This window comes from Ornithorhynchus anatinus, chromosome 10 (genome assembly GCF_004115215.2).
Source record: "Ornithorhynchus anatinus isolate Pmale09 chromosome 10, mOrnAna1.pri.v4, whole genome shotgun sequence".
In the NCBI taxonomy this organism is placed as follows: domain Eukaryota; kingdom Metazoa; phylum Chordata; class Mammalia; order Monotremata; family Ornithorhynchidae; genus Ornithorhynchus; species Ornithorhynchus anatinus.
In genome coordinates this window covers 36,380,193-36,401,627 of record NC_041737.1, presented here as the reverse complement: position 1 = coordinate 36,401,627, position 21,435 = coordinate 36,380,193, and the positions used below count along the sequence as shown (strand labels likewise).

Here is a 21,435-nt window from a genome sequence, read left to right as displayed (position 1 = left end):
TTAGTGGACTGGAGTTGGAACTTCTATTCCCAAGGTGCTGCTTACAAAGTGATGGCAGGAGATTTTGGGAAGCCCTTTGATGAAGAAAACCAAATAGCTATTTTTGTTCCATCTATATTTTAAAAAAGAGAAACACATTCATGCGCAGGGAAGGGTAACAGATCAGGACCTCTGTTAATATCCAAGCATTCAGAAATTTAAAAAATACTAGAGTGCCATACTGGAGTGACACAGGGGAAAAGGGATGGGTTGACTCCAGCCAAGAGAGAGTGGAACAGAGGTGATTAGGTATTCACTGGGGGGACTTGGGTGGACTTTCTTCCTCCTGCCTATTCATAGCGAACTAGAGTAAATAGATGCAACTATCTTTAGTTTGGAGTACTGCGATAATGCTCGAGTACTTGAGTACTCTGATGCTATTTTCACCATATTTACCTCAGGCCAAATCACCAAGGAAAGAAATCCCTCCTGTGATTCAGTCACTGTAATCTATTTTTTTGGCATTTCACCTAAATCATGGTCTTGACTTAGTGAACAATCAAGCTTTGAATTTTGAGGTCAGCTTTTGTATCTGGGGACTCTGTCAAATACAAATCTCAAATAGTCATCTGGTTTAAAATAGTTTTCATTTGGGGGTTGGTAGAAATAATAATAATGATGGTATTTGTTAAGTGCTTACTATGTGCCAAGTACTGTTTAAGCGCTGGGGTTGGGGTGAGGGAGGTGGGGATACAAAGGTAACTCTCGTTGTCCATGTAGGGCTCACAGTCTTAATCCCCATTTTACACATGAGATAACTGAGGCACAGAGAAGTGAAGTGACTTGCCCAGAGTCACACAGCTGACAAGTGGCGGAGCTGGGATTAGAACCCATCGATCTCTGACTCCCAAGCCTGTACTCTTTCCACTGAGCTAACGCATATATCCACATTGGATCTGAGTGATGAGCCAGATCGTCCAGGAATTCTGCCTCTCACGGTGGCATCAAAGGATCCTCGGCAGGACAGTGTGACAACTGCCAATTTGTCATCCAATCTCCTAGTTGGAGATGTCTTTTTAATAATAATTTTTAAAAAAGTAATGAACAACACTTTTCCCAAGAGCTTTCTTGAACCTACTGATATTTTCTGTCTGGGCAACTTCAGTTGTTCAAAAGTTGCCCAGACAGTATAACAGCAAATATATATTACGTATATATAGTTGTGGTTGTGTTCTGACAGTGAAAATTAATTTATGGGTGGTTGGATGGGAGTGTGGCTGAAGAAGCCAGTGTGGACTCACAGTCTTGACCACACTGCATAGTGAGAGACTGCCTTTGTTATGCCATCATGTTGGTTATTGATATGAAGTTTTTTTTCCTTTTGTCTGTCTTGAACTTGTGAACTCATGCTTCAATGGCTTGGCTCTCCTAGGTTTAGGTTTTAAGATTTGATATTCACTGCCCCCACTCTTATTAGAGTCTGCTCTCCAAGAGCTTAGTTCAGTGCTGTGCACGCAATAAACACAACTGACTGATTTTTGTAGACTTAATTCAGTGCCCCCAAGCTTTCAGAATGATACCACCACTATTTTCAGTCTCTCCCTTGATGGAAACTGTGCCATGCCTGTTGATTTGGTTACCTCATTGGATCAGTAATGTAAAAAAAAATCCTGGAATACACCAAGTATCTGGGTTGCCTTGGTTTTTAGATGAAATTGCCAGTCACCTAAACACTCTGAAATCAGTTGTGTTAAGGTAAACCACATTATGCAGTAGTTGCATTGCTACTGGAGAGGTTTGAATATTGAACATTGCTGTGTCATAAACCTGAAGGAATGTTTGTGATCAAAGTTCAGGATAAGTGCAGAAAAGGGTCAGAGCTGCGTTAGCTAAAAACTTTGTTCTAGAAGTCAACCAGCTGACTTCTGCTATCTTATCCTAGGTAGAATTTGAGCTGATTTTCTAAACTGAGTTAGTATTGTTTGCCTGATCCTTATTTATTTCCTCCTGAATATTACCTAGATCTGAAAGGCGACCTCAGACAAGTGAATGCTAAGCCAACCAGGACAGGTGGGAGAGTGAATATTTTCATTAAAGATTTTCAGGAATGAAGACAGCACGAGCTGCTTTGGGAGAATAGTCAGTTTATCATCATGATGAAGGTCAAGCATTACATTTTTAATTTAATGACAAGCAAAGTGGCCTAGTGGAAAAAAGCACAGAAGATATCGTGATGCTGACCTGTTAAGTGCTTACTATGTGCCAAGTCCTGTACTAAGCACTGGGTGAGACACTAATCAAGTTGGACCCACTCCTGACCCTTATGGGACTCACCAGACGAAGATCTAGTAGATTAGACACAAGACCTGGGAATTAGAAGGACTAGGTCTATCCCAGCTTTGCCGCTTGCCTGCGTGTGACCTTAGGCAAGCCACTTAACTTCTCTGTGCCTCACTTTTCTCTTCCATAAATAGGAATTCAATACGCATCGATCATTTGTTCAGTTCATTCAAATTGTATTATTGAGCGCTTACCGTGTGCAGGGCACTGACTAAGCAGTTGGGAGAGTTACTATATAACAATAAACAGACACATTCCCTGACCACAAAATGGTATTTATTGAGGGCTTATTTTGTGCAGAGCACTGTAACGAGCACTTGAGAAAGCACAATACAGCAGCGATGGTAGATGAGATTCCTGCCCACAAGGACTCGCAATCTACAAGGGGACAACATACATTAAATTACAGAGGGGAAAATAGGGCATAAGGATCTGTGCGTAAGGGGTACAACAGCCAAGAGAAAATGAGGGCTTAGTTTTCCCTTCCTCTAAACGTGACCCCATGTGGGGAGGAGGGATTGTGTCTGATCTGATTGCATTGTATGTGCCCGCGGGGGTTAATACAGAGCCCGATACCTAGTCCTTAATAAATGCCACAAAATTGTTTATTGTTGTTGTTATTTAAAATTGCCATCTTGCTTTAATTTAAGCCTCCTTTCCCTGTTCCTACTCTCAGTGGAAATGGAGAACAGCTGGACGGTGATCTCCCCATCAGATGCCCTGTTAATGACTTGCAAGCATTTACATGCCCTCCTTAGTCTTGTCTTCTCCAATTCCTTTAGCTTTCTTCACTGGACCTACTGTCTAGACCTGCCCCGAATTTTGTTAATCTTCAGACCTTCTCACGTTTGCAGGCTGTTCTTACTTTTTCACTTTTTGCATTTGTAAACGGTGTGCTATTACTGACTAGTGTTCAGCTTCATGTTGCCTGCTAGAAAGATAACTCCCAGGTCCTATTTAGCTGAACTCAGAGTAGAGACAGACGTTCCCCATCCATTTGTTTGTGATTGTCTGCTTTGGCCTCTGAACCACCGAACATATGGCCCAAATCGAATTTCAGCTGGGCTATAGACCAATTTTCCAATTTCACAAGGTCACTTTGACTTCTCTTTCTGGTCTTCCATATGTTCGCTCTCTTGCCCTATTTAGCATCATCTGCCCAATTTGATGAGCACAATTTCAGTTTTCTTTCCCTTTTTTTTCCTAGGTCATTAATAAAGATATCTGACTAGGCTGTCCTCAGGACAAATCCCGTTGGATACCATTTGCTTCATTTCCCCGTTTGACACTGAACCATTGATAGCTCTCCTTTGGGGCCAACTAGTACTCATACAGTAGCTAGCTTTGTGCAATGCGAAGTTAGCCACATGGTATGGCTTTCAAAAGCTCACTTGAAATCGGTCGATTCTCTATTGCTTTTTTCCTGTGTCTACGTGATCTGTCACTTTTATAGAAGGAAATGAAATTGGTCTGGCCAGATTTGTTTTTCTCAAAGCATTGTTGGCTGTCTCCTAGAACCTTAGGCTCTTTTCACTGATCGCAGATTGCTTGCCTGATATTATTTTAGCGTCTTCCGAGGCATTAAAGTTAACCCCACTGGTCTGTTATTGTTGGGCATCGTTTTCTTTTTAAAGATGGGGACAGTACTTCCCATTTTTGCAACCTTTGAAGACTTCTCCTATCTTCCTTGAGACCCGAAACATAATAGCTAAATAATAATAATACTAATGATGGCATTTGTTAAGCATTTACTATGTGCCAAGCACTGTTCTAAGCGCTGGAGGGGTACAAGGTAATCAGGTTGTCCCACATGGGGCTCACAGTCTTAATCCCCATTTTACAGATGAGGTAACTGAGGCACAGAAAAGTTAAGTGACTTGACCAAAGTCACACAGCTGACAAGTGGAGGATCCGGGATTAGAACCCATGACCTCCGACTCCCAAGCCGTGCTCCTTCCACTGAGCCACGCTGCTTCTCCTAAAGCTTCTACCACCACATCTGCCAACCCCCCAGTATGCTAGAATGCAAACCGGTAGGTCCTGCTAATTTAAAATTCACCTGCAGCCTTTTTTTCTTAACGGTTTCTTTGAAGTATTTCTTTCCCTATTCTAGTAGGATGTGCTCTGGTCAACTGTTTACAATTTGATTTAACAAAGGGAAGCAGCGTGGTCGTGGGTTCTAATCCCGATTCCGCCACTTGTCTGCTGTGTGACCTTGGTCAAGTCACTTCACTTCTCTGTGCCTCAGTTACCTCATCTATAAAATGGGGATTGAAGACTGTAAGCCCCACGTGGAACAACCTGATTACCCTGTATTTTACCCCAGCGTTTAGAAGAGTGCTTGGCCCGTGGTAAGCACTAACAGATACCATAATCATTATTATTATTATTAGTGAAAAAGCATGGGCCCGGGAGCCAGAGGACCTGGGTTTAATCCTGGCTTTCCGCCACTTGTCTGCTGGGTGACCTTGGGCAAATCACTTGACTTCTCTGTGCCTCAGTCTCATATGTAAAATGGGGATGAAATCCTCCTCCCTCTGACTTAGAAAGCTTATGTGGGACGGGGATTGTGTCCAACCTGATTAACTTGTATCTACCCCAGCGCTTAGACTAGTGATGGACACCTAGTAAGTCCTTGACAAATGCCATAAAAAAAATCATTCAGATATCTTTAATTTTTCTTCTCAGTCATCCCTTTACTAGCATTTTCCCTTCCTTTCTACTGGGAAGAGGATGAATAATGGGAATGCGATCACCTGTCTTTCCCAGTGCTCTTTTGTTTTTCATATAATTGAATACCTCCGAGGGAATGTCTCATCCCAGTTCCGCCACTTGTCTGCTTTGTAACTTTGGGCAAATCACTCAGCTTCTCTGTGCCTCGGTTCTTCATATGTAAATGGGCATTAAGACCGTGAGCCCTATGTGGGACAGGGATCGTGTCTACCCGATTAACTGTATTGACCCCAGTGCTTAGTACGGTGCCTGTCACGTAGTAGGCGCTTACATATATTTTGTGCTAATCACATCTCCATTTTAGCATTCTCTTTCCATCCTCGTCATTACACAAGCAGGCTCTTTTTTTGGTACTCATTTTGTAGCTTTCTTAATTTGACCTTCAGTTCTCTTTATAATCCTGGGTTTGGCCAACTTAGTACTTGTTACCCTTCAGGTCTCTTTCTTTGCAAACTTGGCATGGTTTTGTTCCTAAGCCGCAGAACTGTTTTCTGGAAAGCCGCCAGCTTTTGGGGACTTCTTGCCTCTTAGGTTTTCTTTCCATTGAGTTCTTCCTATTAGTGCTTACAAGTCTGCTGCTAAGATTTGCTTTCCTAAAATTCCTATTCTTTCTAACCACACTCCTTTCCCTTAGAATGTTGGGGTCACTTACTCCATGGTTTCCAACCATTTTTTAGAGTCTTTTAAGATAGTGAAAAATGATCTGCCTTCAATATGATCTGCCTTCAATAATTCCTCTACTTTCTGAGGTAGAAAGTTGTCCCTAAAATCCTGTTTCTTGATCAGTGACCTACTGAATTGTATTTTTGGCAGATATTGGTTTAGGTAGCCACCCCCAACCCAACCCCCTTCACCAGATCCTGATGTGAAATCATAAGCTCCTCAAAGACAGCACTGCTGACCTTTTCCTAATTCCTAGGGCTGGCCGTAGACCCCTAGCATCAGGTGTTCCTTTTTCTTTTTGCCTACCATCTTGATCCAGGCACTGTCTACCTATTGGCCCTCTGCAGTTTCCCGGTCTCTGAACGTGTGGAATTAGCCTTAATTTACAAGCTTATAGCGCCTTTCCTTTACCCCTACCTACCTCCCCAGAGCCATGCCTCCTTCTAGTCCAGCAATTCATTCATTCATTCATTCAAAAGTATTTATTGAGCACTTACTATGTGCAGAGCCTGTACTAAGCGCTTGGAATGAACAAGTTGGCAACAGATAGAGACAGTCCCTGCTGTTTGATGGGGCTTACAGTCTTATCGGGGGAGACAGGCAGACAAGAACAATGGCAATAAATGAGTCAAGGGGAAGAACATCTCATAAAAACAATGGCAACTAAATAGAATCAGGGTCATGTACATCTCACTAAACAAAATAAACAAAATAAATAGGGTGATAAAGATATATACAGTCGAACGGACGTGTACAGTGCTGAGGGGGTGGGACAGGAGAAGGGGAGGAGGAGAGGGAAAGGGGGAGAAGAGAGTTTAGCTGCGGAGAGGTGAAGTGGGGGTAGAGGGAGCAGAGGGAAAAGGGGAGCTCAACTGGGAAGGCTCTTGGAGGAGGTGAGTTTTAAAGTAGGGATTTGAAGAGGGGAAGAGAATTAGATGTCGAGGTGAGGAGGGAGGGTATTCCAGGACCGCGGTCGAGGACGTGGCCCAAGGTTGATGGCGGAGAGGCGAGACCGAGGGTCGGTGAGGAGGTGGGCGGCAGAGGAGTGGAGCGTGTGGAGCGGCAGTAGAAAGAGAGAAGGGAGAGAGAGGAAGGGGCAAGGTGATGGAGAGCCTTGAAGCCTAGAGTGAGGAGTTTTGTTTGGAGTGGAGGTTAATAGGCAACCACTGGAGTGTTTAAGAAGGGGAGTGACATGCCCAGATTGTTTTCTGCAGGAAGATGAGCCGGGCAGCGGAGTGAAGAATAGACTGGAGCGGGGCGAGAGAGGAGAAAGGAGATCAGAGAGAAGGCATGACACGTAGTCCTAGCCGGGATATAACAAGAGCCCGTAGCAGTAAGGGTAGCCATTTGGGTGGAGAGGAAAAGGGCGGATGTTGGTGATATTTGTAAAGGTGAAACTGGCAGGTCTCGTAAACTGATAGGATGTGTGGGGTGAGCGAGAGAGACGAGTCAAAGATGACACCGAGATTGTGGGCCTGGGAGACGGGGAAGGATGGTCGTACCATCCACGGTGATAGGGAAGTCCTGGGAGAGGACCAGGCTTGGAGGGAAGGATGAGGAGCTCAGTCTTGCTCATGTTGAGTTTTAGTGGCGGGCCGACATCCAGGTAGAGACATCCTGGAGCAGAAGGAGATGCGAGCCTGAAGGGAGGGCGAGAGGACAGGGGCAGAGATGTAGATCTGCATGTCATCTGCGTAGAGAATGGTAGTCAAAGTCATGAGAGTGGAATGAGTTCACCAATGGAGTGAGTGTAAATGGAGAACAGAAGAGGGCCAAGAACTGACCTTGAGGAACTTCCAACAGTTAAAGGATGGGAGGGGGAGAGGCGCCTGCGAAAGAGACTGAGAATGACCGGCCAGAGAGATAAGAGGAGAACTGGAGAGGACGGAGTCTATGAAGCCAAGGTGAGATAAGGTGTGGAGGAGAAGGGGATGGTCGACAGTGTCAAAGGCAGCTGAGAGGTCAAGGAGGATTAGAATGGAAGTAGGAGCCATTGGATTTGGCAAGAAGGAGGTCATGGGTGACCTTAGAGAGAGCAGTCCTCGGTAGAGTGGAGGGACGGAAGCTAGATTGGAGGGGTCCAGGAGAGAATGGGCGTTAAGAATTCTAAACAGCGATTGTAGATGACTCTTCTAGGATTTTGGAAAGGAAGGGTAGTAGGGATAGGGTGATAACTGGAAGGGGAAGTGGGGTGGAGAGCAGGTTTTTTTAGGATGGGGGAGACGTGGGCATGTTTGAAGGGCAGAGGGAGGAGGCCATTGGGATTGAGTGGTTAAAAATGAAGTTAAGGAAGGAGAGGGCAGGGGCGATGGTTTTTATAAGTGAGTGGGAATGGGGTCCGAGGCGCAGGTGAGGGGGTGGCACTTGCGAGGAGGAGAAGAGAGATCTCCTCTGAGGATACTGCAGGGAAGGATGGGAAAGTAGGGAAGGGTTGGTGGGGAGAGGGGAGAAGGGGAGGGGTGGCTTTGGGACTCAGACCTGATTGTGTTGATTTTTGTGATGAAGTAGGTGGCCAGATCCATTGGGGGGTGAGAGAAGGGGGAGGGGGAGGAACAGGGGCCATATGAAAAATCCATCAAGTCTCAGTTTTTCCCATTTCTTTATAACTTTGGTGGTGAACCTCCAATTCCTCCTCCTACTTTCCTGTGCTTTCTGGGTTTGTCTACAAACATTTTAGGGCTTCTTTCCTTTTTCTCCTTGTTTCCTTTGTTACTCAAAGTAGAATTTTGTAATTTTCAGGTCTCCCTTCAGATTGATATAAATTTCATTTCGCCTTTAAGAGGCTTAACCAGCCAAACCCAGGTTGATGCCCTTGCCAACGGCTAATCAGTCTTGCTCCTTAAAGGCACTAATCCCTTACCACCTTCAAGTTGGTGATGTCATCACGGAATCTGCAATTTCTCTTGGCTCCCAGGGGACTCACCCAAAGATTCAGGAACAGGACCCTTCAGAAACCCTTGCCACAACTGGGAGGCTTGAAAAGAATATGGTAGTGGTCCCTGGCCTGCTTCACTCTCACTTCCAGAGGGCTAGTTGGCTCCTAATATGCTGGGGGTGAAACTGGGAAGGAGGATTCATTCCCACCCGGAGAAGCATGGGGAACTTGAATGCGTTCTTCATATTCTCATTCTTTGGTTAAAGGTTTTTTACCCAAACAGTTCTGATCCCAGTGCTGAAACTTGTCACTTCCTTTGTCACCAAACATGTATCATTTCAGATCTAATGAATGGATAATTGTATCCTCGATTCTTAATCAATTATACTTTTTTTGATGAATCATTTATGGCACCAAAAAAGGGCTTGTTTGCTCCTCGTGGTTCTGAGGGAGATAGAGATAGGTATTAAACCTCCACCGAAAATATTATTCTACTGCAGTCTTAGCCGTAGCTCCCCAAGTAGCTCGAAAAAGAAGTCACAGATTTCTCCTTAGGTTTTTTTCCAGAAAATACTCAGCGAGCAGAGCGTCAAACCACTACTTAAATAACCATTGGGAAGAAGCCTTGAATGATTCCTTTACTTTCAAATTCATTCAATAGTATTTATTGAGCTCTTACTATGTGCAGAGCACTGTACTAAGCGCTTGGGATGAACAAGTCGGCAACAGATATAGACAGTCCCTGCCGTTTGACGGGCTTACAGTAGTCAGTGGCCTTCAGCCCTCCTTTAAGCACATTAAGCCAAATACCAGTGTTTCTTTGTGTTTTTTTTTTTCCGACTCACTGCATGATGACGTTTAAGTAGAGTTTTAGTAAACCATTAAATGTCATGCAGTGAAAACTTTTTTGACTCAGTGGGAAAGCGTAGGAACTCAGCCCGTTACTTTGGGAAATCAGCGTGAGGGGTCAACCATCAGACTTGAGCCACTCTGGAAAATTAGCAAATGAAATGACTGCCATTAAGATCGAATATGGACTTCATTTGAGGGTGCTTGCCATCTGGAACTCCATCCTTTTAGTGATTCCAGATGCCTTCATCAATAGCAGTATTTTTTGGGCACATACTGGATGCCCAGTCCTAAACTAAACACTTGGGAGAGGACAGTAGAGTTAGTAGGACTTGATCCAATGGGCTCTACTCAACTCTTTTCCTCCTTGACCTCTCAGCTATCATTGACACCACGGACCCATCCTCTCCTGGAAACAGGCCTTAGTTTTGAGAACACACCAACTCAATTTGCTTGTATCCATCCCAGCGCTTAGTACAGTGCTTGGAACATAGTTCACAAATACCCCAATTATTGTCATTATCTGGTTTTCCTCCTTCCTCTGAAAGCCCCTTCCCACTTTTGTTTACTGGCTCCTGGAAAGAAAGGGATTTAGGAGTGAAGGTGAGGAGTTCAGTAGGGGTATTTTGCACTTAAGATGACTGTGGGACAACCATTTAGACATGTCCTGGAGGCCGGAGGCGATTCAAGAATGCGGAGGAGGAGGGAGGTCAAGGATAGTAAGGTAGATTTGGGAGCTGGCAGTTGAAGCTGTGAGAGTGGATGAGGCCCCCCCCCCCCCCCCCCCCGAAGGAGTACCGGCAGATTAATTGCAGAGAAATGAGCTTTGATACAGTGCTTGGCACATAGTAAGCGCTTAACAAATACCACAGTTAGTGGAAAGAGCTCGGGCCTGCGAGTCAGGGGGCCTGGGTTCTAATCCCAGTTCTGCCGCTTGCTTTAAGACCTTGGACAAGTCACTTAACTTCTCGGTACTCATCTGCAAAATAGGGATTAAGACTGTGAGCCCTATGTGGGACAGGGACTGTATCCAAATCAGATTATCTATATCTACCCCAGCGCTTAGTACAGTGACTGGCACATAGAAAGGACTTAACAAGTACCATAAAAAAAGACTGTCAGAGGAGCCAGCTTTGCTTGGGGAGGAGGGTGGTCCACAGTGTGAGGCAACTGTGAAGTCAAGGGATGAAGGTATCTCTCCATGAAACGAATCCTTTTTAATAATAATATTGTTGGTATTTGTTAAGCGCTTACTATGTGAAGAGCACTGTTCTAAGCACTGGGGTAGATAGAGGGTAATCAGGTGGTCCCACATGAGGCTCACAGTCTTAATCCCCATTTTACAGATGAGGTAACTGAGGCACAGAGAAGTTGTGACTTGCCCACAGTCACACAGCTGCAAAGTGGCAGAGCTGGGATTCAAACCCATGACCTCTGTCTCCCAAGCCCATGCTCTTTCCACTGAGCCACACTGAAAGCCAAACCTTCGCCAACCAATTTGGAACATGGGGCATAATCTTTCAATCAGGTCATCAGTCTTGGAGCTTTGTGGCTAAGCCCCCAAAACCTTATCTTGATTTTCTTGGGACTAGCCTTTGAACTCACTTGTCGATGGATGTTTTCACTTCAGCTCCTGCCTCAGACCACTCGTTTGTCCCAGATCCTTTTAGTTCAGGATCAGCCTTGGTGCCGCTTTGGAAACCTCTAAGGAGGCAAGAGCCCGCTGATGGTCTTTTGCCCATTGGCTCACGTATTTATTCCAGCCATTTAAAAGGAAAGGCTTTTGGCAAAAGGGCTTTGGGGTGAAAATCACTAGCTCAGCTTTCTCCTGAGCACCACCCCCTCCACCCCCAATTTTCTAAGGCAGGCACTGGCAATCAAAAATAGTGGATGACCAACAAGGTCCATGGGGGAGGGTCCTGTAAAGGGAGAAGGAAGGTGCCCGCTTACCTCCCGAGGAGGAACTGCCCTTCTTCTGAGACTCTGTGGCTTTTCAGCATTTCTATCATCGCTACACCACTTCCTTCCATCAGGACGGCTGCTGCTGAGTCCAGGGCAACTCTGTCGCCCCAGAGTGATCCTGTGGCCCTGGGAGATGGCTGGGTGGAGTGCACTGACACCAAGACATTTGGATAGGAATAGGTTGGGAGAGGCCGGCTTTGGGCCTTTTCCCCCAGGTCCTCCCAACTTTCTCTCAAACACCATGTCTTCTTCCTGCCAACCTCCCCTCACCCTCCCACCCCTGCTTTCAGGCCATCAAGAGTCAACATGGGAAGCAGCGTGGTCTAGTGGATAGAGCACAGGCCTGTGAGCCAGAAGGACCTGGTTTCTAATCCTGGCTCTGTCACTCATCTGCTGTGTGACCTTTGACAAGTCACTTCAGTTCCCTGTGCCTCAGTTACCTCATCTGTAAAAAGGGGTGAAGACTGTGAGCCCCATGTGAGATATGGACTACGTCCAAACTCATTACTCTTGATCTACCCCAGCACTAGTACAGTGTGTGGTGCATAGTAAGCACCGAACAAATGCCATAAAAACAAAAAAAAACAAACTCGCCTTCCCTGCAGCGGGCCTGTGTAGTTTGTAGAGTTGTTGTTCCACTTGTCATGCTTCCCCAGGAACACGGGCACCGGCTCAGCCAGTTGGGTCTGTGGATTGGGTCTGTGGAGAGAAGAACAGACAAGAGAATGCAGCAGATGCAGGGGCAGGGACCTGGGAACAGTGGCCCAAGCAAGACTAGAAGCGAAACAGAACCGTAGAGCCCCAGGAAGGGAGGTAACCCTCGGCCCAAGGCTGATGAGTCACTTCGGCCCAAGTGACAGGGATTGCTGATACCTCAGGTTTGGAACAGACAACCCTGAAGGTGAATAAAATACATCTACCTGCGACTCGACAAGGGCGCTTTTCACCTGCTAAATCCTTCGGAAAACTTCGGTGTCCAGGAGTCCGGGCGACTCGGACAGCATGCAAGAAGCCAGCCTGTTTATCCATCTCTCTCCTGTGGGACAAATTGGTCACAGAAAGTTAGATAAGGAAAACACTTATGCCCCTCACTGCTCTCGATATGTCTGTCTTCAGTCCTTACCCCTCAACTCGACCCAATATTTCTATGATTGTGAACCATTTGAGGCTGGTCTAATTAAGAATATAATTGTGGTATTTGTTCAGTGTTACGATGTCAAGCAGTATGTGAGTGCTGGAGTAGATACAAGATAATCAGGTCAGGCACAGTCCTTGTTACATGGAGCTCACTGTTAGGGCAGGGAGAAAAAGGGATTAAGTCCATTTTACAGTTGAGGAAACTAAGGCACAGAAAGAGAAGTGACTTGCCCGTGATGAGTTTTCTCTTCCCACTGTATACTCTTTCAGTGTTAATAAGAGCTCTGCAAACGCTAGCGCTTAATGATACTATTACTATTTTAACTGCAACACCCCAAATGATGTTTCAGTCTAAAACTCCCAGAGGGCACCCAGCGGGCAGTTTCCTGGCCATTCTCGCCACAGAGCCCATAGCAGTGCTGGGTTTAGAAACACTGGATTGGAAAAAGACCTTAGCTCAGATCTTCTGTAAGAAGGTGCCCTTTAGAATGACGGTTTCCCAGGTTCCTTTCAAGATACTATCTAGAAGATGGACGTTTAAATGTCTGGAATATTGATCGGATAAATTACTGATTAACGTCTTCCTTTTCCTTTGCAGTGGGAGATTTTGACAGATTGGCGGGAGCACTGCGAGGATGAGGAACTTTGCGAATACGCGTGGCGATGAAGAACTTGCAGATAATCACTGGGCAAGACGTGTGAAGGGGAGGGTCGCATTGAATGGTGTTCCAGGTAAAGCTCTGATGCATCAACAAGGTACGCAGTCATATTGACTCTGCTTGGCTCTTGACCTCTCATCACCACTGTCATTCTGATCTGAGAATGCGGAACTAACAATCTGTCTTTTTCATGTGCGCTAGAAGCTTGCGACTGTCAAGAATGTTTTTTCACTCTCTGTTAGGCAGTCTCGGTGGGTTTTATGCTCTGGGCTTCGATCAGCTCGGCTTAAGAGAGGAGCAGAAGCGCCATTCGGTTATTTAAATTGTTTGGCGGGGCATCTTCTGCGGCGGAAGTGGTGCAGTGACTGGCCTTGTGGCCCGGCGGCGGAGGAAAGCAGAAATCACGTGAGGGGCAGGACGGGAGTGACCGTGGCTGGGGAGGACCTTGGGAGCCAGAATCGCCGGAAAAGTAGCTTCAGGCACGACACTATGGGTATGGGTGCACCTCCAGAGGTCTCCAAATGGTCCGTCGCAGCAGATGCCTGTCTGCTGTCTCTCCAGCATCGGGTACACTGCTGTCCGCTTTTCACCTGCTCTACTACCTCCTTCGGCCACCACCGCACCATTGGGTGCTGGGGCTGCGGGAAATGTTCCAGGGCAAAGGGAGACTATGGCTTTTTGCTCACTTGGGTGGGGGAGAATGTTCCGGCACAGAGGAGGGAGAGGTGAAAAATGCTCCCTCTTTGGAAGTTTGCAGCCCATTGATAGGTGAGGTTGGGGGAGGGGGACTAGGTATCCACCAGGACATGCTCACGGTATGCCGTGTGCCTGGGATAACATGCATTGTGCAGGGGTTAGGGGGGGCATTTTTAACATTTCATCATACTTACGCTGTTATCTCAAATTAAATCTTTCAACGAAAGACAATTTTGAGTTGTTAATTTTTTGCATTTTTGTATTGACAAACCGGTTTTTTGCAGTCCATAAAGCTTTGACGTCATTGGTTTGCCCTTCCTCTCCCCCCCCGGCCGCCTTCAGAACGGAAGTGCTAGCAAAGTCTAAATATCTGGTTTGCATATGCTATGCATATGCTGCTGAGTTTTCTTTTGTGGCGGCCAGTCGAAAAGGCCAGCAGAGGAAGGAGATGGAGCATAGTCCAGAAATGCAATACAGAGTCAGATCTGTGGTCCATCCAGGCCAGGATTCGGACTGACAGAGGCACACGATGCTTGGATGAGCCACGTAACAGCTGCTCACCAAGAGACCCATCCTCCTAGCTAAGGTTGGAGTATCTAACAGCAGTCCACTGGCTCTTCTGACTACATTCAAACTCCAGACTCAAGCTCACTTCTTAAAATAGGCCGGATATGACACTAGGACATTTACTTGAATTTCTGCAGGAGTGATGAACAGGTCTCCCTCTAATCCCTCCCTTTCGTGTTATCTCTCTTTCTCTCTCTCTCTCTCTCACTCCATTCCTCCCCTTGGGTTGTGTTGTGGCAACAGTTGTTGAGCAAATGTTTTTTATTGTTTTCCAACAACATATCAGTGAAAAGAGCAATGGTCAAATCACTTCCTCATTGTGGAGTAATCTTATCACTTTGCATATAAATATGAGACTAAGACTAAAAAAGGTATTCCGTTGTGAAATGAACCTTCCCAAGCAAAGAAGAGAGCCAAGCTTGCACTATTAGTCTTTTCCAGTTCCCATTTCTGTGAAATGTCTATTCCCCCCATACTCGTTATTTGGAGGCAGTGATATCATTTGAAGGTCAAAATGAACCTTAACTAGAGCATGACTATAGCTTGTCTCCACATCTGCATTTGAGATTTTGTAGAATTTTTAACATTTAGTAAACATCATTTTCCACACATTGCCTTGAAAGAGCCTTGATTTTTCTCACTGGGCTAGTATTAATAATGTTGGTATTTAAGTGCTTACTATGTGCAGAGCACTGTTCTAAGTGCTGGGGTAGCTACAGGGTAATCAGGTTATCCCATGAGGCTCACAGTCTTAATCCCATTTTACAGACGAGGTAAATGAAGCACAGAGAAGTGAAGTGACTTGCCCACAGTCACATAGCTGACAAGCGGCAGAGTCAGGATTCGAACCCATGACCTCTGACTCCCAAGCCCGTGCTCTTTCCCCTGAGCCATGCTGCTTCTCCATCCTTCCCATATGAATCTAATGTACAACTCTCAACTCTCAAGTTGTTGCTGCTTTGGTGTCTCTCTGAGTTGCTGGTGGAATCAGTGAAAGGCCAAGTATGCCTTGTAGAAGAGAAACCTTTTCTCAGAAGACCACCCTGAATTCCAGGCAGTCAGGAGAATGTAGGAGGAATACATTTACCATTTTTCACTGGGCTGTTTGAGATATTGCAACCATGGCAGAACAGGGTGGGGAAAGGGGAAGAACAGAAAGTAAATTTTTCCCAAGTCTCCAAGTTAGTCAATCCCAGATGCTCAAATGAAAGTCACTGGGGCAGAAAGAATTTGACCAGGGATGAAGCTCTGGCATGCATTCCCTTAAACCTTGAACCTGGATATAGAGAGATGAGAGGCCTGGTGTTGATGGAAAGCTCTAGTCTCTTCAGTCTAGGCACATACACAGGAAGACACGCAGATAATGATGAACCACTTCACAGATGCAGCCTAATCTTCTAGCCGGATGATGATGAAGAAGACCAAGTTGTACTAATCTACAGTTGGGAAGTCCTGAACACAACCAAATATATTCAACAACAATAGAGAGCAAATTATGGTCACTGAATTCTGTCCTTCAAGCAGGGCAAGGTGCAAAATGCCCACATAGAGAATTACAAAATTCTCTAACTTCTGTAATCTCTGTAATTTCTGTAATCCCTGGGAAACAGCATGGCCTAGTGCAAAGAGCACAGGCCTGGGAGTCAGAGGACCTGGGTTCTTATCCCAACTCCACCACTTTCCTGCTGTGTGACCTTGGGCAAGGTACTTAACTTCTCTGTGCCTCAGTTACCTAATCTGTAAAATGGGAACTAAAACTGAGCCCCATGTGGAACCTGGACTGTGTCCAACCCGATTATCTTGTATCTACCCCAGCATTTAATACAGTGCTTCACACATAGTAAACACTTAACAAATGCCATTAAAAAAAAATCACATCAAGGAGACCTGCTTATCCATGGGAGGTGGAGAAGGGCAGTGGTGTGGAATAGAATATATAGGCATAAGTCTTTTCAGCCACACCCACATTGTCTGGATAGAATCTCACCAACCAGTAAGTAGTTATCTCTAAATAGGTAAGGAGGCTTTATTCTCGTAGTAATGATGATGATATGGAATCATTAAGCACGCTCTAAGTGCTAAGTGCCGGGATAGATCGAAGGTAGTGGAATCAGAGAGTGTCTCTGTTCCACACGGGACTTGCAATATCTCATCTCCATTTTACAGAAGAGGAAACTGAGCCCCAGAGAGGGTTAAGTGGGTTGCTCAAGATCTCTCGGTAGGCCTTTAAAGGGTTTGGGCTCAAACCTAGGTGTCCTGACTTCTGCGTGCTTGTGCTTTTTCCACTAGGCTTGCTACCTCCTTGTATAATCCAGAATTGAAACTTGAATTCATGCTCTATTTTCCATGTATTTTCAAAAGAGAACTTGTGCCAACTATTTCTTTGTTTTTCCTTATCTGAGTATTCCCGATATGGTGACCTTATAATATCCATTATTGAATTCCCATCCGTTTCTGAAGGTCAGTGATGTCCTATTTCACAAACCTTTTCTCCAAACTCCTTTGTTGTTGTTGTAATACAATTCTAGGTAGCCTGTGTTTTTCTTCCTTCATGGCGAGCTCCTTTTCGGTCTAAAAAGTACACAGAGTGATTTGTTTTATCTCCTAGCAGGAATGAAATCTCCAAAGTAAATTAAAAGATGAAATTCTTCACAAAACCAAAGCAACAAAAGTTTGGTGGTATGTTGCTCGAGGCTGATGGCAGTGAATTTGCTGATGAACATTTTTATTAAGGCTTACTCGGTGAAATTCTCTTTAGGCTTAATTTGACATACACGGTTTCTTCATAACCGGGAACCTGATTTTGTGTCCTGATGGGTAAATGTGAAGTCAGCCATTTTTAATAAAGCAGTTATTTTTAAAATGTGAACTGCAGTTCCTGAAATATTTCTTCCACTGTGATGGGCTAGCCCAAGTATTCTCATTTAACATTTATGAAATCCTTTGTGCCTGTGCCACCTGAAGGATCATGCGTTTTCAGTAAAGGTACAGGGCACAATCTGTAAACTAATCTGGACACTCCCTGTACCCTCAAAGAGCGCACCACATCGTTCCTGTGCCTTCACTGATCATGAACCTAGTGAAAAGAAAATATGTTCAGAGCCAGTCTCTAATAAACGGGGTGCTATTTTCCAAGCGGTTAGTATAGTGCTCTGCACACAGTAAGCGCTCAATAAATACAATTGAATGAATGAATGAACAAATAATTTTCTTTATTCAGGACATTTTCTGTCCTTCAATCTTGTATTTTGTACTTCAGCTCTAGGTTTTCTTCCTCATTTAATAGTCCTTTTTGGGCTTGGTATTTCAGTTGTTTCTTCCGCACTCACTACAGTTTTTAAGTCCTCATTTTTCTCTCTCCTTTATTTAGTGGTGGCATTTTTCATAAAGACCAGTGGTGGGAAGGGCAGGTGTAAATACATCTTGCATACTATACTTGGGTGAACTCTGTACTAAATATCAGGTGTTTTGAAAGTGTAAATACTTTTGTGAGTGTTTTGTGTTTTTTTTTTTTTTTTTGATTCTACATTTTAGTGTGTGCCGGGAATATTTTCAAAATGGTGGAAAGAGGAAAGCCCTGGAGAAAGATGAAAAAAGAGCAGTGCTTGCTTCGCCTCGCCAGCCAGCCTTAAACACACATGGAACGTCCAGATTTGAAGATCATATAACAAGTTTCAGCTTCGTAAACACGGAAATCATAACTCAGGAGTGAGTTGCCTTCATTGGACCGTTTTCCCTTTAGTGCGTTGCATGCAGATTTAGCAGTCACATTTTCAAATGTTCTATCATTGTATGTTGGGCCAAATTTATTCATGTGCCATATCCTATTTGGCACCAGTGAAATTTCAAAATGTTACAGCTTTAGTGCAAGTGCTTAGTTCAGAGCTCTGCACACAATAAGCACTCAAATGCCATTGATTTATGAAATATTTTGGAAAATGTTAATTATTTTACTTTAAAAGTCTCTCTACAAATGAATTGGCTTAAAATTTCCAAGGACTGATTACAATCTTTCAGTGAAATAAAAACTTAATGTTCCATTTGTATAAAGAAAGCTTTGAATCCTATTAAAACTGAATTTTAAGTATGGTAACTAGGGTCAAGAGGGAAAATTAAGAGGGTTTGATTTTTATGTGAAATGTATCAAGGGAAATCTAGTATTGCTAGACTGCTTTTAAGGAACTGCTATTATGCTATAGATAATAAGCACCCAGCAAATTTTATTTCTCTTCATGCATTTCCTATGCGCTAGGGTTTTAAAGTATATTTAACATACCAGGCTTATTATTGGAACCCTTTACTGCAAGCTAATTCTTTTATGACTAATAAGCAACCTGAAGGATTTTTGATTCATTAATATCATTACTGTTCCAGTAATGCTAATGAATTGTGTCAGCCTTTGGGGCTTTCGGCCTGGAAGTAGGCATTAAGTATCTTTTCCCATTATGCTTTTGACTTGGAATGTGTTCTTGGGCACCAGATTTTAGTCATTTTGTGTTCAGAAAGGAGTACTTCCTCCCAATTAAACTGGGAGCCCCATGTGGGAAGGGTACTGTGCCCAACCTGATTATCTTGTATCTACCCCAGAGCTTAGTCCTGGGCCTGGAACATACTAGGCACTTAAGGAATATCATTAAAAAATGTAAAAAAAAAACCACCCTGCTTCTTTGCTTCTTGAAAAACTTTTCACTAAGGCTGGCAGTAAAAACAGATTTGAAATCAATGCAGTATAAGCGATTATTTTTAGTTATTAAATACATTTCCATCTGTGTTTCCCACAGATCCTCATGCTCCAAGATATAATAATAATAATCGTGGTATTCGCTAAGCACTTACTATATGTCAAATACTGTACTATAAGTGCTGGAGTAGATACAAGATATTAAAGTCCCACATGGGGCTCATAGTCTAAATAAGTGGGAGAAAGGTACTGAATTCCCATTTTGCAGATGAAGGAACTGAGACACAGAGAAGTCAATTGACTCGCCCAAGATCACACAGCAGTTAAGTGGCAGAGGCAGCACTAGAACCCAGGGCCTGTGTCTCCAGGCCTGTGCTCTTTCCACTAGGCCACGCTGCTTTCCTATAAACTGGTAGGTGTCCGAAGATTTAGGGCTGTGAATACCGCTGTGGATGCGCAAGCCAGAATCCCGCTGTTGGCTCTTTGGACCCCAAACTGGCATGGAGACCCACCTGCCTCATCGACCTGGGTAGGATGTGATTCTCCTCAGGCCTTTGGGGCCTTTCTCTCACTGTTCTCCTTCTAATTGAGTGAGCCGGAATGCGAGCTGAGAATCCTCTGCTGTCTCAAGCCAACACAATTTAATATCTATGTTTGATATTGGACAACAGCTATTTAACTTGGAGAGGGGACGACAGAAGAGGATTAGTGTATGGAAAAGGATGAGTGAGACCTGGGGTATTTGAGATTACGTAGAGTTATGGGTTATTTGAGCTGCGGGATCTGCAGTGTTGTTAACTCTAGGGGATCGAGTGGCAGGATAAAAGCCATCCTGTACCTTTCTCCATCATTTTCTGGTCTAGAGCCTGGGTAAAACACTACAGACAACCAGGAAACCCGGTGTGAAAATACCATTGATAGCAGAACCCAATTTGATTGAGTCATAAATTCTCCTAATGGCAGTGCATTGGGGTTAGTCTCTTAATTTCAGTATTGCTATTATTTGGTTCAAATAACATTTGATTTGATTTTCTTGTTTCTACTCTTATTTTGTTAATTTTGAGTTTAAGCCGCATCGTTTAACCAAAATGAGAATAGAGCTCTCGCTTGTGCATGCTCGCATGTTCTTGCACGCTCTCTCTCTCTCTCTCTTTCTCCCTCTTCCTCGCTACTCCCTCCACTCACCCTTTGTAGGTGGGGCGAGGGATGGTCTATCAAATATGAAGAGAGAGGAAGTAGAATTAAATCAATCTTTTCAAGAGGCTTTCCCAGACTAAGCCCTCATTTCCTGTACTCCTTCTCCCTTCATATTTGATAGACCACCACTGTCTTAGTCTGGGAAAGCCTCTTGAAGAAGATGTGATTTAATAATGCTTTGAAGGTGGGGAGAGTGGTGGTCTGTTGAATGTGAAAGGGGAGAGAGAGAGAGTTCCAGGCCAGAGGCAGAACGTGGGCAAGGGTTTAGCGACAAAATGGACGAAATCAAGGTACACTAAGTAGGTTGGCATTAGAGAGGTGAGCTGGTGGGGTTGAAGTAGGAAATCAGAGAAGTAAGAGAGGAGGGGACAAGGTGATTGTGTGCTTAAAAGCCAGTGGTTAAGAGTTTCTGTGTGCAGTCGTGGCTGAGTAATCATTGGAGGTTCTTGAGGAAGGAGGAACCATGGACTGAGTGGTCTTTTTGAAAAATGATCTGGGCTGCTGAGTGAAGTGTGGACAGGTGGCAGGGAGGTCAGCAAGGAGGCTGATGCAGTAATCAAGGCAGGATAGGATAAGTGCTTGGATAAGCTTGGTTTTAGTTCTCCTGTGAAAATTGAACCGATAGAATTTGGTGACAGATCGAATGTGTGAGTTGAATGAGAGCAGTGAGTCAAGGATAATCCCAAGGTTATGGGCTTGTGAGACAGGGAGAATTAATCAATAGTATTTATTGAGCACTTACCATATGCAGAGCATTGTACTAAGCGCATAGGAGAGTATAATACAATAGAATTAGCAAACACGTTTACAATCTAGAGGGATAGCGGTACTGTCTACAGTAATGGGAAAGACAGGTTTTGGGTGGGAAAATGAGGAGTTCTGTTTTGAATATGTTAAGCTTGAGGTGTTGGCGGGACATCCAAGTAAAGATATCCTGAAGGCAAGAGAGAGTGTGAGATGGGGAAGGGAGAGGTCTAGCCTGGAGAGGTAGATTTGGAAATTGTCCATGTAGAGCTTAGAACAGTGCTTTGCACATAGTAAGTGCTTCACAAATACCATTACTATATAGAGATGGTAGTTGAAGCCATGGAAATGAA

General features: G+C 44.4%; 1 protein-coding gene across 1 annotated transcript in view; it reads left to right on the top strand.

The window, feature by feature from the left end:
- BMT2 (base methyltransferase of 25S rRNA 2 homolog) overlaps nucleotides 1-21,435 on the top strand; it is a gene marked incomplete at its 5' end in the record, with an annotated part of 54,681 nt that overhangs the window by 14,611 nt on the left and 18,635 nt on the right. The window contains 3 exon segments of the mRNA XM_029073284.1: nucleotides 13,137-13,152; nucleotides 13,154-13,270; nucleotides 17,995-18,168. Coding sequence (XP_028929117.1) covers nucleotides 13,137-13,152; nucleotides 13,154-13,270; nucleotides 17,995-18,168 — 307 coding nt within the window.